Source organism: Leucoraja erinacea, chromosome 1, assembly GCF_028641065.1.
Source record: "Leucoraja erinacea ecotype New England chromosome 1, Leri_hhj_1, whole genome shotgun sequence".
In the NCBI taxonomy this organism is placed as follows: Eukaryota; Metazoa; Chordata; class Chondrichthyes; order Rajiformes; family Rajidae; genus Leucoraja; species Leucoraja erinaceus.
This window is the reverse complement of record NC_073377.1, coordinates 33,080,945-33,098,348: the sequence shown is the minus strand read 5'-3', so window position 1 is coordinate 33,098,348 and position 17,404 is coordinate 33,080,945. Positions and strand designations below refer to the sequence as shown.

The 17,404-nt window shown below is 40.2% G+C and overlaps 1 protein-coding gene across 7 annotated transcripts in view; it reads right to left on the bottom strand.

The window, feature by feature from the left end:
* The window catches only part of celf4 (CUGBP, Elav-like family member 4), a 1,152,430-nt gene extending 1,136,076 nt beyond the window's left edge, over positions 1-16,354 (bottom strand). For all 7 annotated transcript variants that reach the window (XM_055632378.1, XM_055632399.1, XM_055632405.1 and 4 more), the window contains exons 1-2: positions 15,989-16,354; positions 13,815-13,897 (exon numbers count right to left, since the gene is read on the bottom strand). In XM_055632378.1, coding sequence (XP_055488353.1) covers positions 13,815-13,897; positions 15,989-16,253 — 348 coding nt within the window. In that variant the 5' untranslated portion in view covers positions 16,254-16,354. The remainder of the gene's footprint in view (positions 1-13,814; positions 13,898-15,988) is intronic.
* Positions 16,355-17,404: the final 1,050 nt, after the last annotated feature.

Sequence of the window (17,404 nt, the reverse complement as noted above, 5' to 3'; positions counted from 1 at the left end):
CTGGATAAACAGGGTCTGATTTGGAACAGTCAACATGGATTTGTGCCTGGAAGGTCATGTTTGACTAATCTTCTTGAATTTTTTGAAGAGGTTTCCTCGGGAAATTGATGAGGTGGATATTTTCTATATGGACTTCAGTAAGGCCTTTGACTAGGTTCCACATGGAAGGTTGGTTAAGAAGGTACAATTGTTTTAATAGTTTAATTTGTTATTAATAGTGGAGTAGCAAGATGGATTCAACAGTGGCTGAATGGAAGATACCAGAGAGTAATGGTGGATGGTTGTTTGTCAGGTTGGAGGCCGGCGACTAATGGGGTGCCTCAGGGATCTGTGTTGGATCCACTGTTGTTTGTCATATACATCAATGATCTGGATGATGGTGTGGTAAATTGAATTAGTAAGTATGCAAATGATACTAAGATAGGTGATGTTGTGGATATTGAAGAAGATTTTCAAAGTCTACAGTGATATTTAGGCCATTTGGAAGATTGGGCTGAAAGATGGCAGATGGAATTTAATGCTGATAAGTGTGAGGTGCTACATCTTGGCAGGACAAATCAAAATAGGACGTACATGGTAAATGGTAGCAAATTGAGGAATGCAGTTGAACAGAGGGATCTAGGAATAACTGTGCATACTTCCCTGAAGGTGGAATCTCATTTAGATAGTGTGGTAAACAAAGCTTTTGGTGTGCTGGCCTTTATAAATCAGAGCATTGAGTATAGAAGTTGGGATGTAATGTTAAAATTGTACAAGGCATTGGTGAGGCCAATTCTGGAGTATGGTGTACAATTTTGGTCGCCAAATTATAGGAAAGCTGTCAACAAAATAGAGCGAGTACAGAGGAGATTTACTAGAATGTTGCCTGGGTTTCAGCACCTAAGTTACAGAGAAAGGTTGAACAAAATAGGTCTTTATTCTTTGGAGCGCAGAAGACTTGATAGAGGTCTTTAAAATTATGAGAGGGATAGACAGAGTTGACGTGGATAAGCTTTTTCCATTGAGAGTAGGGAAGATTCAAACAAGAGGTCATGATTTGAGAATTAAGGGACAAAAGTTTAGGGGTAACATGAGGGGGTACTTCTTTACTCAGAGAGTGGTAGCTGTGTGGAATGAGCCTCCCATGGAAGTGGTGGAGGCAGGTTTGATTTTATCATTTAAAAATAAATTGGATAGGTATATGGACGGGAAAGGAATGGAGGGTTATGGTCTGAGTGCAGGTAGATTGGAATAGGTGAGAGTAAGTTTACAGCACGGACTAGAAGGGCCGAGATGGCCTGTTTCCGTGCTGTAATTGTTATATGGTTATATGGTTATTCTGTATCTTTCTCTTTGCCCTACATATTGTACAAGTTCAGCTTGATTGTATTTATGTATTATGTTATCGGATTTGATAAGATAGTATGCAATACAAAGCTATTCACTGTATCTCGCTACATGTGACAATAATAAACCTAAATCCTATATCAATTTTATTGCATGGAGGGATTTTGTGAAAAAAACATCAGTCCATCTTCTTCCCTCCGGGATATGGACTGTGCCCATTTTTCCATCTTCAGTTCATATTGTAACAATGTGAATTTTTTTAAGATGTCTTCATTTTTTTCATAAAAAATGTCATTATTTTCTGAATGTTTAGTTTATTTTACAACTCTGTGCTTCGGTTTCCAAAATTGTGAACTGAATAAAATTGCGATTTACGAAGAAAAATAATCATAGACATTTCTGTTATCAGTGAATCGTCAATTTTTAAAATGTTTTTGATGTGACTCCTGAAACGGTCAATTTTAATGCTATCACTGATTTCATTGCCATCACTGCACTCACAATAGTCATTTATTTAATATGTTTCAACATGCTCTGCTTTTAATTAGTCCTAATTAACTATGCTGAACGAGAGGTCACCACAGAGGGGCTATTATTAATTTTGCCTTTCTTTTGTCCAACCAAACAAAAATGCAGATTTTAGAATTTAGATGTTGCTCTCCATGATTCACAGAGGAAATTTAAAGCCACAATGTTTATGCTGGATATGAAACCAAGATAAACTAATATCATCTGCCTGCTCAGGATCCATAATCCACCCCATCCCCATCCCTGCATATTCGTATACGCCAAACTAATCATTTTTTTTTGCAATGTCCAACCTTTCATCTTTAATATCAATGCAGCAAATGGTTGTGTGTGTCCCTTAGTCAAGTTTTTGTCAAGTTTAGTCAAGTTTCTGTTCCCAAGGTAGAAGATGGGAACACTGTAATTTTGCCACCATGTTTGAGCCCAGCATCAACAGTTTGTACTTAACTCAAACCAGTGTTCAGTCTGAACTGATATTTCATGTATGATTTCAATCATTTAGAAAACATACAAATACCCTTTGTCAATAGTGACATCAAGTAGTTTTGTTTTGTTTAGAGATATAGCACGGAAAAAGGCCCTTCGGCCCACCGAGTCCACACCAAACAGTGATCTCAGCAGGTTAACACCTTCCTACGCACACTGGGGACAATTTAGATTTATGCCTTGTCTATTAACCTACAAACCTATACGTCTTTGGAGTATGGGAGGAAACTGAAGATCTCGGAGAAAATCCACACGGTAATGGGAAGAACGCACAAACTCCATACAGACAGCACCCATAGTCAGGATCGAACCTGGGTATCCAGAGCTGCAAGTGCTGTAAGGCAGCGACTCTACTGCTGTGCCACCATGCCACCCAGGAGCAGTATGGATAAGTACAATTGGAAAAGTTTAACCGCAGCTGGAAATGTCAAGGAAATATTATGGATGTATTAATTTTTTTTCCAAATATAACCTTTTATATGGGATGTGGCATTTGGAATTGGACTTTGGTTCCTTGCTTTGGCCCTGGTCCTGGGAAACCGATGTTGCACATCACATCTGTACTATTGAACTGCCTGCGAATAACTAATAGGTTCATAGATTCATAGAAAATAGGTGCAGGAGGCCATTCAGCCCTTTGAGCCTGCACCGCCATTCAATATGATCATGGCTGATCATCCAACTCAGTATCTTGTACCTGCCTTCTATCCATACTTCCTGATCCCTTTAGCCACAAGGGCCACATCTAACTCCCTCTTAAATATAGCATAATAGATATTCTGCCTCTAATACAGAAGAGGCAGAATCAAAATGCGTGTCATACAGCTCATCATTTAGGCTTTTTGCACATAACGGTAGGTTTGTTTTTTTATTTTGACAAACAGGCATAAAATCAAAAGGCAGATTGGCCTTGTGAAACTTTTGAGGAGCCCCTTTGATCCTCTCTGGTTCAAATGGGGAGATTAGGTCTGAGACATTAATGTATGCCAAGAGCCACATTATCATATAATTTGCATCTGGGCGGGCACTGCTGTGTACTTCAGTATGAATGAATGAATACCAAATAATGGTCTTTCCACAACACTTACTTGTTGCAAAACCCAGTAAACATGGGAATGGTGCCAATGGTAAAAAAAAATATTAAACACTGCCAAATAGCACAAGAGTGTTGTGGAATATTTTTGCTTGGAGGTCACTAAGCTACTAAAAATGCATTCTTATTGGTGTTGCTGTTAAATCGACACTACATCCTGTCAATAAGCATGACATTTTACCTTCAATATTAAGTATTGATTTTTTTTTTTTCAGTTGTCATTTGTTTCAGTTCAAGTGATTAAAAAGTAAAACTCTGTTCTAACCATGAGAGGCCATCCCATGTGGTGTTAAGCTTTCCTGAAGATTGTGTGTCAGGCTTGGACCTCAGAATATGCTGGGTTGGTAGATCTGAATGGGTGGTGGAACAAGGTGAATAATTGGTTTAAATATCCTTCTACATAGGGAGGACAACAATCCCCAACTATTTTCCAAACCATACATCTACCAGTAATTAATTGTGTAGACTATTGTGGTTGTTGGAGATTAGGACTTCCACAAACCTAAACCCAATAATGTATATTGGCAGAAAAGTACAGAAAGAAATGTAATCCCTATTTTGGCTTGGAAAGGTAAATTCCATGGAATAAATAATTTAATTGAGCCCTACACTTGAGAAATGTACATATGTGTCCATGAGCCTGGAGTCGGTTATAGATATTCTATCTATGTGGGAATTATTTCATTTACTCTCTATCTTCTGTATATCATGGAACACATTTGTATCTTGCAAGCCAAAGTAGAAGCTTTTGATTATTGTCTTTATATTAAGAATGTCATGAATCTTATTCTGAAGCATTTGTTTTAGAGTAATACCATTGGACTTCAGACGACACACGCAAGAATAGAATGACCTTGGCTGGGGTTTTCATATAATGGAGAGCACAGCTTGTTGCTCTGGGCTGTGGAAGGTCATGTGAAATAGCCTGCAAAAGAGGGCTTAAGGGACAAAGAGCAAAAGCTGATTCCATAGAATTTTGCTACTAACAATTAACCAACTAATATAGTGAAATGTGTTCAAAAATTACAGCTAGCTAGATTTGTAGCAGAGTAAACACTATTTGTTTCATGAAACACGACAAATTATCTTTTTATCAAGAAAATGATAACATTAGAGAAATATCTTTTGATCCATGAACAAAAAATTTCATCCTCTAATCTAATGTCATGGTTTGCTTGAAGCATTAACTGCTTCCTTTCTTCAACTGCTCTAAGGTTTTAGAAAATCCTGATATTCTTTCAAGTTTTACTTATATTCTCATTATAGATCTCTCCTCTTTCTATCAGTCATCCACCTCCCACTACCACATCCCTATCACCCCGCCAAGTCCACTCACGGGTTGCTGTGCTGATGCCTTTATACATTAACGAGTCTCACATAAAATATTCAATATATGTTTTGATTAAGAAGGTGAAGGGCAGCAGGCAATTGGCAGGTCCCAAAAAGTAGAACAAATCAGGGTCATAAGAATCCTATTGCAGAAATCCAGTTCAAAGATATAATCTTTCATTTTAAATTTCTTGGGAATCTGTTAATTTTTAACAAAATCATTCAAAATTTGTTTTTCCAAAGTTCACAATTTTTGAAATATGAAATATTTGAAACACTTAAATCTCTGCTCATGCTCCTGGTTTCTGCTCAATTTATATTATTTTGCTTTGCTAGCTTTCTTGTCCTCAAGTGCTGATACTTCTTGTTACTTACATGGAAGCATTTTTTTTAAATCAAAAGTCATGGAGAAATAAATAGCTGCAGATGCCAGTTTACAAAAAAACGACACAAAGTGCTGGAGTAACTCAGCAGGTCAGGCAGATCTGAAGAACAGGTCTGGAGAACATCGATAGGTGCTGTTTCAGGTTGGGATACCTCTTCAGATTAATGAAGTCTGAAAAAAGGTCCTGACCTGAAACGTCACCTATCCATGTTCTTCATAGATGATGCCTGACCTGCTGAGTTACTCTAGCACTTTGTGACTTTTTTATTCAAAGTTTTGATAGATTAAAATTAAAATTAAAACAAACCCAGTTGAACTGAAGATGGTAATTAAATATTATTTTGGGGGCATGTGACGGTCACTGTTGAGTGATTGACTAATATGAATCATACCAGTTTTTCTCTGGCCCTCAGCTCTGAAAACACATTGATTCCTTTCTACCTTTGTCAATGCTTTGACTCTGCCCAAACGAGATTCAATAAAACTGTTCTTTTCGAGAGGGGAAATAGTTTGATAATTAAAAAAACAGAAAATGACACTCAACAGGCTAGGCGAAAAAGAGACAGGGTTAATGGTTGATAATAGGCCTCCACCTTGCAATGTTAATGCTGTTTCTCTTTCCACAGACGCTGCCTGATTTATAGAGCTGTACAATATAACGAGAGGAAATAAATAGGGTGAATGATAGGGAAATCAAGAACCAGAGGGCATATGTTTAAGGTGGGAGGGACAATATTTACTAGCTCAATTCAGTTTAGTCAGGTACAGTGAAAAGTTTTTGTTGCATGTGATCCTGTCAGCAGAAAGACAATACATGATTACAATTGAGCCATTTATAGTGTATAGATGCACGATAAGAGAATAATGTTTAGTGCAACCGAATGCCAACAAAGTCTGATCAAGGGTAGTCCGAGAGTCACCAAGAGATGGATAGTAGTTCAGCACTGCACTCTAGATGTGGTAGGAACCGGATTAAAAATTTAAGAAGCAACTTTTTCACTTAGAGGATGGTGGGTATATGGAATGAGCAGTCAGAAGAGGTAGTTGAGGCAGGCAATATAAAAGCATTTAAAATACACTTGGACAGGTACAGGGAGAGGAAAGGTTTGGAGGGATATGGTCTAAACGCAGGCAAATGAAACTTGTTTAGTTGGGGCATCTTGGTCAGCATGGTTGAGTTGAATTGGCCTGTTTCCAAGCTGTATGACTATGATTTTATGACGCTGAATATTTTCCATACTTTCTGTTTTAAATTCAGAATTCCAGCATCTGTGCTTTTTGGAGTTTAGCAGATGTAATATAAAATATTAAAAATGTGTGAAGACTAACAATAACTAAATACATTAATAGCAATCCTGTGTAGCGCCCCTGTAAGAGACACTAGGATACATACATATAGAAAAAGTGGCAAATAAAATATTCATATTATAATTGGAGTTGTTTCTTGTGGCTTTGATTTAAACAAGCTCATATTAGGTTTAGAGGTGGTATTAGAACAGAGAAGCTCTAAGAGTCTAATCTAGAATGTAATGTTATACTTCAATGCACTCTGCTTCCCCGGTACGCTGTTAATAACGACATTCATCTAAAGGGTATACTTCAAATGTTTTAGAGAATTTGCATATTAAGAGCACCTTATTCTTCTCAGTGCAAAATTAAAAAAAAAAACGCCTCTTACATTGAAAAACCACCAAGGCCCCACATTCTTGTTTTAAACAAGGATATGAACACAAAGCCCACAAAACTAGAGGGTGGCCTTTTGGTCAAAGGTTATGGTATTTAAGTCATTAATTATGGTCCATGTCTATTACCAGAGAAAGTGACTTTTATTTCAAACCTTAGTTCAAGCTGCTTTCTTTCAGCAATGTACTGCAATTTTGCAATCACTTGCATTCTCAGATCTAAAATGCACGGAGGACACAAATTAAAATTCCACGATACAGACAAGATAGCCATGTTTCCTCTCCATGATTCTAAACATAAAAAATGAACATGTTTATCATTGAGTAGAAACAGGGAACTGCAGACGCTGGTTTACACAAAAGGACACTGAGTGCTGGAGTAACTCAGTGGGTCAAGCAGCATCTCTGGAGAACATGGATAGGTCACGTTTTGGGTCTGGACCCTTCTTCAGTCTTTCTTTAAGTTGGACTCCTCCCCCCAACTGCAGTCTTTCCTGTCACCATTGAGACTGGGAGGTAGAGTGGTGCTGTTACAAACACAGAAAATCTTTCCATTTCATCCTCTCAATTTCATAGAATCACAAAGAAATCACAGTTCTGGGCTGCCCTTTTGGACAATTTAAACGTTGTCAATAATTATAATTAAGAGTATGCATCCTAGAGATGGGGGCGTATGCATTGCTTCCTGCATTTTACTGTCAGACAGTACTTCAACCAAGGCTATAGTGCCGCTGACAGTTCAGGCAGAAACAAATGGTGAAGGGTTTGATTCTAAGCACTGCACCCTATGGGCTTGATAATCTAATGGTCTCCAGCTTGGAAATGAGGGACAGTGCAAGCAACGTCAAGTAACAGGTGGCATTACCTACGTTCACAGAAGATGGAGTATGTCATTACTGACAAGTCACAATTCGTTTCACTGACACAGCAGTTCATATTCGCTGCACCTGAAATTGTGTGTTTACATGAAACAGAATCCATTATTTGTATCCGTCCTTTTCAGTTCTTTCTTTGTTTCCTTCATTTCAGCTCCAACTCCAGCACAGCTGTGCAAACTTAACTCTTTGAAGGGCAGAACAACACTTCCTAAAAACAACCTTTAAAAAAAATTAAAGAGCGATGTGAAAAGCTGCCCTGCTGGGAAACTCCAGACAACTCTTTAAGTGTTACTTGGTACTGTTCCTCATTAAAAATTTACTCAGCATTTTCTACACATGCATGTGGCTAAAAATATTTTGAAAGCTGCAAAGCACATCCTGTTCTCCAGGGGTTTATTTGCATATAGTATATAAAGGAGTCAGAAATCTAGACTTACTATTTAAGGAAAACCCTTTCTTCTTTTTTGGGTGACCTTATTATCACATTGAAGTAGTGCCGTAATGTTTCAAAATATCCCCTTTTCCTGTCAGCTGCTGAGAAGCCACACAGCAAAATGCAAAAGCCACCTAAGCATTGAAGAGCAAACAAATAGCAGCAGCAGCAGCAGCAGTGATGGCAGTTACAATTCTGCAGAAAACTGAAAGCTACTTGCTCTGATGGGTGTCCTTTCTAAAAATGCAATGACCCAGATATTTGTTTCTACCTCTCTATGTTTGATTGACGGTCATCGTAAGATTTTGTCTGACAAGGTCCTGTTGTGAGAAGTTGAGTCCAGGCTGCACCTTTACAGGACCTCATCTGTTGTTTAGCTTTAGGTTTAGGTTTATTTTTTCATGTGTACCAAGTGAAAAGCTTCGTTTTGCATACAACCCCTTTACAATATGATGCTATAGAACTGAATTCATCCTATGAGGGAAATTGATCTGCCAACAGTGATAAAATACAAGAAACATGAGATTAAAGTGACGAGTGAAAAGAATTGGGGATATGCAAATAATGCAGGGGGGTGGGGGGCGGAGAGGAGTCAGTCTACCCCACGACAGAAGGGGGAGGGGTTGTAAAGTTTGATAGCCATAGGGAAGAAGGATCTCCTGTGGCGTTCTGTGCTGCATCTTGGTGGAACCAGTCTGTTGCTGAAGGTACTCCTCAGGTTAACCAGTCTGTCATAGTGGGGTGAGCTGTATTGACTAGGATGCTCTGCAGTTTGAGGAGCATCCTTCTCTCCAATACCACCTCCCATGAATCCAATTCCTCCCCCAGGATGCAGTCAGCCATCCGCATTAAATCCGATAATACTGTACGTAAATACAATCAAGCCAAAGTAAAGTATAATGGGTAGTGCAAAGTGAAAGATACAAAGCACAGAATACCGTTCTCACTGCCTGGTCCAACTGCACATCATCCTCTTCCACATTTGCTTCCACCTATTCTTTCCAGCCCCTGCCTCACTCTTCTCTCACACCTCATTATACTGGCTATCTCTCCTCGACACAGTTTACAACATCTGCAGCCTCTTGAGTCTCTGCCAGCGGGTGTTCCATATGGATGGACAACAGTCAAATAACATGGAACTGAGCAAACATGATTAATCAGGCCAATCTTGTGGTTCGATCATCAAATAGTTTTAAAATTCATGGGGTACAATGTGGAAAATGAGGGAGAGAAATAAAATGAAGGAGAAAAGCAGTGTAAAGTAGCCTTCTTCTCACATTGCTGCTCAATTGCTATAATAAAGCAAACCATTGCAAGTGTAGGATTTTTACATTCACAAAGTGAACTCTCTGTAATTAAAATAAATGTTAGCACTCCTGTGATAATTTTACATCATACCATAGCCAACAGCTGCTGTGTTAAAGTTCTGTTGTTAATAAAATGTCTGTAAGGAGAATTTGTATATCCCTATGCAGACAGACAAATTATTTCTCTCGTTGATTTCACAAACACACAAAAAAAAGTTATGTTTTTAAGACATGCTAATGCTAATTTTCATGCAATCACTGTTTCAATGAGATTATTCAAATACTTTTTAACTTCTTTCTTCATTATACAAATCATCTGTAGTTAGAAAGTCTCATCAATATATTTGCATTGCCCGACTGATAATTTATGTGTTCCATATTTTTGCTCTTTGTTGCGTGACTTTCGTTTTGTTCTGTCCCTCACTAGTAATTCCTATTTTTGTACTTTTATGCTGAGACTCAGTCTGAATTAGCAGATGGTCATAACCAGTGTCAAGGCAAATGGTAATCAAGACATGTTGTCACATCCCAAATCCCAATGTCATAACTCATCAGGATATTGTGAATAGCTCTGCTAATATTGCCATTTGCTTTGACATAGATGCAGGCTCATTACAACCGATGACTGCATTTTGGAAATCACTGAATATCGAAGATGCAAAAATATTGTGCTCCCTATGTATGTATATTATAATATATTATTATATATGATGATGGATTTATTTAACACTGATATTTATTTGACAACCAAACTAAAGCCAGAAAAAGCCTTCTTTCCTGCAAGGTTTTTTTTATGACATTAAGCTGGTCTTTGTATTTGGTGAAACCGTGAAGATTAATTTTAGAGGAAACTAATCTTGTCGGATCACAAACTTTTCAGAGAGCCAAAGCAAGAGATAAACTCATGTCTCCACCTTGATTCAGATATCTCTGTACCACACTATTCCAATACTGGAACTATTGTTTCATCATTACAAGGAAGTGTGGTGGCCCCAGAGATTAGTTAGAATATCCTTCCAACAAAACCCAATGGTCAATGTACTTTATTTGCCACATGTACCAAGGTACAGTGAAATTCATTTTTGTATACAGTTCAGTACAAGTATCACTATACATAAGCACACAGATAAATCTCAGATACAGTACACAGCCATTAGACAATTCCCTTTCCCACCACCTTTCCCAATAATAACTTGCCAAAGAGAAGTATGCTGTGTATTATATTTTAATTGATACAAAGTGTATTGAGAGGACAGAGTAGAATATGCCAGATATTTGTCCTTAGAGCAAATTCTTCACCCAGCGTAAAACTGTGCATAATCATGGATCAGAGAGCTTAAAAGAAATGATAGATAATAAAATCTCGATGACGGGCATCACTGGGGTAAGAGCCTGAAAACACGGAATGCAGTGCAGACACGATACACGTTTCACTGCTGCACTGCCTGCTCTTCTAATATCCATCTTTTTTGTTCCGTCTTTTTTTTATCTGTGCCAGGTGTCTGCTCGAGAATGAACTTAAATGCTTGGCAACACAAAAGAGATATCTCTGGAGTGCAGCATGCTCGCGTACAGCCCCCACCCCCAAAACTCTCATTATTGTGTGAGACCATGTGCTCCACAGCAGCCTGTTAATGAGACATGGCAGATACAGCAGGCTCACAACTCTCATTCTCTGAAAGGAAGCATTTCCTTATTAAGCTCCATCTCATTACTTTCAGCTTCAGCCATTCAATAGACAATAATGAGGAAGTGTAAGTGCTTGCTCGCTCACTCGTTCTCTCTGACTCAGATGGAACAACATGTGTAATCATCCCCGCACACATTTCTTGCACACATCTTGCATCTCCCATTGGACATTCTTGCTGTTTGATTCTAAAATGTAATTCTTCATAACGGCCCTGAATCTCAAGAGGTCAACAAAGACCAAACTGACATCAAGACTACTGCTCTGTTTTTTTTTTTCTCACTGTACATACATTACATAAAATATGACAAAAAATATCTTATTGCCTATATATGCCAACACAATTTTTTACATTGAACAATATTCACATATGTAAAAGTTGTAAAAAGATGAGGTCTAAATATAGATCAACTCAAAAGATTCCTGATAGATATGCTGTGTGCTTAAAAATGATTCATAAATAGTGTATTCTCTTTCTCCGGCATTATCGTATAAAGTAAAGTCCAAATAAACCATCAAACTATCAGAAGTTGCAGTTTTTCCAGACCGGCTGCAACTGAGAGCTGCCTCATGTAGTTTGCAAAATGCAAGTAGCAGATGTACACATCTTTTTTTCTTTAATTTACTTACCAACTTAAAAATTAATTCCCGAACTTTAAAACCAAATCAGCCAGACTTTGCTGAATGGTGAGGACATGGATATACAAAAATTAAGTTAGAAGCTCTAGTCTCATCTCAAGATTTTGTTGCGTCCAAAAGCCTACAGTTCCTGATCAGTCGGTTTAAAAAAAAAACGCATTTTTCAGTGGATTTTTTTTTTGTGTGTTTTAGTATTATTTGGTAACTTTTATAAAATTATACGACTCGTGGTTCTGGTGGCCGTTTATTAAACAAATGGGCAGGAATCTACCAACAGCTACATTATCCCGATCAGTCGAAAGTACTAGTGTTAATCTTTAGCAAAAATAGACTGCTGCCAGCTTATATATTTGGTGCTGCAGGGATCCAGTAAAAGTAGATGACAGCTGAAAGTATACAAAGGGACAGTATAGGTTTTATTTTACACACATGCATGCACATGCAAAGATCGGTCTTTGGGGTCTTAATTATGTAAGGCTAATGCCCACCAATTACTGTGTAAACTAATAATATGGCTTAACAATGCAACAGTGAAGTGCCCAGTGGCCGAGTACCTCCTCCCCCTCCCCTTCAAACGTGATTATGTTTCTGGAGATTTGGGGAATAACAGACTATTACATCAGATGAGTAGTCTAAATAAGAAGGAGGGTATTTTTTTTTTAAAGTTGGAGGGCTTCTGCCTAGCAGTGACAGCTGTTGACTTAAATACATCTCTATAATGGGAATGAAGCAGGCTATGGGAAAGCTGAAGGCTTCTGTATGATAATAAGTCTTGACAAAAGCCACACAGCCCCATGATAGTAGGTGGCTACACACTGCATGCATAACGATTCACACTCCTAGCTACCAAGTATAAATCTTTGACTCGATGCTGATTAAAAATATATGTGTATAAATACAAACGCAGTGAAAATCCAGATTGGATTAGAGGTGGCACACGGGTGGTATTAATCTAAGAACTTCAATGGCAAATTATGTTTCGCCCATTGTTAGTCTGCTGGGAATAACCCTAATACAGTTTTATTCATTGTAATTTATACATATCATTCTGTACGAACTACCAGCCCTTATCATCCACCCATACGGATATGCATACTATGTATATTGATCTCCCTGTGACTGGCATTTATGACACGGAATAATGGAATCATAGGCTTTAGTGGGGTTGTACCTTCTGCGCTCAAATATATTTAGAAGTTACATTTCCCTCCCCTGTGGGGGTGGGAGGGGGTGGGGAGGAAGGCGGAGTTAGGAAGAATTGGAGAAATGTTGCAATAGTCAAACGCAGCCCGTCCTTGCAGGCATTGCATGGGCCATTTTGCCTTTCAGCCCTGCACCGTCCTGGTTTGTAACACGGCAGCTTGAACTTGTCAGCTTGTTATAAAATATGTATTTCGAGTAGCAAAAGTAATCGATGAGGGAGGATATCAGTGCTGATTGCATAAATGACTTTTGAAAGCCGGCCTTAAAATGCCCATAATCACACTACAGTCTTCCTCAGTGAAGTCCAGGAAAACAACCAGGGCTGTCAATGTGAAACTCGCAGCCCCTTCAAGGAAAATAACAAGCCCATTGTTATCCACGTGGCTCGTTGTCTCAAAGACTGCTCATCTGGGCATCACTCCTGTTTTAGAAAGACGTCAAGTATCTCCACCTATGTGCACGTTGCGTTTAAATGCACTCCACGACAGCTGCCGTTAGACTGTGTATGACACAAGTGGACAGGTCGCGGATCCGCAACACAATCGCCAGTCCGTTTGCCACGAATAAAGCCACTTTCTTTTTCTTTTCTCTCTCTTTCTTAAGACTGCACCAAGTTCAACGTTTGTCCCGCAATCTCGTATCCCCATACAATTTAAAATAAATGAATATTTCATGCTACGACTAAAACTGCAGTGAACGACTTTGACTTTAAACTTTTACTGCGGAAAATCCAAACTGCAGCCCCGGGAGATGCGTCAGCACTGCACACACATACAGAGGTAAGAGTTCCGATCTATCAGCCAGGTAAAAACACTTGAAAGCTTTATCTGGAACTTACCCCAGGTAATGTCTTCTGTTCGTGCAACGCACTTTGGGCCTTTAGAGCGGATTCCCTGGCACAGTACGTTAGGAAGGCACAACCTAATCATTTAATTAAAGGGAACATAACATTAAAAAAAAGCACTGTGAATATTATTTTGCCGTCACTTCTTCCTTCAAAATGATCTGAGTGATGATTATTGTTCCAACAACCCCAATGTTATCAGTGTAAGGTGCCAGGCCTGTAAATCACGTCTGACTAAATTACCTTTATATGGTTGACTTATAGTTTAAACTTATGGTTTAGTTAACATATCTCGGTACATCTTTTGAAAATGTGTGCACTCTTGTCAGGTCAGTGGCTGAACAATGGATTGTAAAGGCACCATAACAAGACTGAAGACGTTGTACCTAATCCCAGGAACTCATTCCAGTATAGGCACAACATGTACGCTATCGTAACGACAAATCTTATTCCAACAAAACACACACTGCCCATACTTTTGTTTACGCTTTTAAATCCGCATTTGGAGCAATATTCCAAATTTGGATTGAAAAGTAAACTGGAGCCCAGTTGGAGAGAACTCTAATGCCCTTTGTCATTAACTACTGAGGCTGCGACAGTTATCTTTATATTAACAGAAGCCGGTGGTGTCTGCACCAGTGCCAGATGTGGGCTGGCAGTGGAAGTTAACCCGCAGGAGTTGTCACTGTTGATGCAGAACACACCCCCAGCAACTTAGAACTCCGCAGCTTCCGAATCAGGCGTACAGAGCAGACAGACTGGAGGGAAAGGAATGTACAAAGGGCAGACATGGCTTATTTGCAGTGTGCGCGTACATAATTTATTATATGAAAAAATAAAACAGCATGATTAAAAAATAAATCAAAGTCTCATATTGCAAGCAGACACGAGCAAAAATTGGATGCTGTACTTTTATACTGTTCTCAAATTGGGGGGGGGGGGGGGGGGGGGGGGGGTTGCAATCGCCAATCTTAATGTGATCAGTAAATAATTATTATCTAAAGGCTTAAAGAACGAGTGTTTGGAATCACATCACTCATATCATTGAAATTTCAATCCATGTTATTGAAAATAGCATGCAGTCTTATCCGCGCCTGTGAATGCGGCCGTTGAGCTCATAAATATTGCATTTTAAATTACAGATAACCTAAGGCCCTTTTCATATCTTACTTTTACCCCCCCCCCCCCCCCCCCCCTCTCTCCCTCCCCTCCCCCCCCCCACACCCACGACACCGCCTCCCTCCAACACGCAGATTTACTGTGCACCTGCACACCCTTGTATGCTTTTCTCTCATATCGCCCGGCGGCAGCAGCTGGGTCATTTCGCCTTTTAAAATCAGGACCACAAATCTTGCAAGTTATTATTCCTATGTGTGTGTGTGTGTGTGTGTGTGTGTGCGCGCGCTTCAGTGAGTGAGTGAGTGAGTGAGTAAGAGAGAGAACCTCGCGTTTAACCCCATTTACGAACCCCCCTCACTGAGTTGCAATCGTTACTATCACCTCTCCCCCCTCCCCGCCCCCGCCCAACCCCCTCCCACACACAAGCCCCACCGACAAATCATTGCAGCTCCAAAAAAAGTTGTATTTTGACGAAAAACTGTTAGTGCGAACTGTTAACTCCAGCCAGCTGCCCCGTCCTTAAGTCTGTCTAACTCACCGGAGTGTTCTCTGTCATTAAATTAAATCTAAATATATATACATATATATACATACAGAGGGGGGGGGGGGGGGGGGGGGGGGGGATTAAAAAAAACCGAGAAGGGGTGCTGACGGAACCAGAGTTCGCCGAGGGATCTGAAATCACAAGTTGTTTCAATCGGTGCGAAGTGAACAGTGGGGAAGAAGAGTGAATCCCAGTCTTCGGCACTCCGCTCCTCCCGGGCTCTCTCTAAATTAGGGTCGCAAAGCCACTCATTGTCTTTGCAAACGCTGTCTTTTACATGATGTTGTACTTATACAGTGGAGAAGGAGCTGGTATTTCCAGCAGCGGCTGTAATGCTATCCTTCAGCACCACCCCACAAACTGGCCAGACCTTAACATTTGCATCACAACAAACAGTAGCACAAAAGCCATTCTCAGATTGCACCGAGTTTGGAGAAGCACTAAGTTATAGTGGGGACCGGGAGGGAGGGAGGGAGGGTGGGGGGCGGTGAATGTGCATACAGACCCTTGTGCATGCCGGTGAAGCGGTCCTTTAACACCGTGAGCTCGTAGATCTTGCCAAATTCCTCAAAGAGGGGCTTGAGGTCCTTCTCCTCCAGGTTGCGGGGGATCTGGCCGATGAAAAGTTTGATGGCGTCGTGGTCCTTCATGGGGATGGTGCTGTTCTGGCTGTGGCTGAGTCCGTTCATAGGCCCGTTGACAGTGCTGATTTGGATGTTGTTGTTAAGGCTGTCTGCTGCCTGCTGCACGCCGTTCGTTAACGTGGCCATCTTTCTCCCACACTGCGTGACGTCAGGCAACTTTCCTTTACATTGACTCCGCCGTTTAAACAGGCTGGATGGGCTCAAGGTCGGCGCAGACCCGGGGTGGATGAAGCAGCCCTCCCCTCCCTCTCCCTCTCCCTCTCCCTCTCCACTCAGCTCCACCACAACCCCAGATAGTGGTAGCTTCCAAAAACCCAGCCATAAAAAGCCAGCTTGCGCACGTTCGCTTTTTTTCCCATCCTCTCCGCTCCTTCCTTGATATAATAATAAATCCCTACCCTCTTTAGTACATAATATAAAGAAGGGAACAAAAAAAAACACCTTTTTGACAGCAATTAATTTATTTCTGAGCAATTATTTGCAGTCGGGATTTGCCACTGAAATGCATTCGAGATTAGGGATGTGTTTTGAACGTACACCATAATATGTGAAATATTCTGCCTATTTCCGGCTAGTTATTGTATGTGGTATTTTACTGTATTTTCTTTTTCACTTGAAGGTGGCGTGAGGAAGTCCGGACTGATTCTTAGAAAGCGTGCGATCCGGGAACAAAGGGAAACAGTCCCAGCCTTTGAAAGCTGCGAGCTGCTTAACTGGGGAGGGAGGGATGGGGGAGGGAGGGAGGGAAGTGAGTAGTTATTGGCGAGGCTGCTAAAAGGGACACATCAGTTGATGAATATAAGACATCGGAGACGATAATACTTTTTTAAAAATTTCGACATGATTGCTGGTCGTTTAGGTCGACTTTATATATTTTGGGCAGAGGGCGAGGAAGAGAGATAGTGAAGTCAATTAACTTGTGTGTTTTTTTAAAAATAACATATTGGCGCCTTCTTCCCACATCTGTGTCACAGAAAGCCGTCAGATATGTCTCTCTCCGTCGATCTACTCAAATCAAACACGTTCCGTAGTTATTTATCGGGGCTATGGTTAAGAGAGAGGGGAGCGAGTGTGAGAATGAGGGTCGCTTGATTGGTGGGGGGAGGGAGGGGGGGTATAAGGGGTTAGTCCGCTTTCCAAGGTTTGTATTTGTATTAGGGATGGGGAGATACATTTGTTAACGCACCTGGCACCTGCTTTTCTGAGCTTATAGGTAGAAACCAGAGATTTGAACATCTCATGCCATGTATGAGATGCCGTCCCTGTAAGTCCAAATC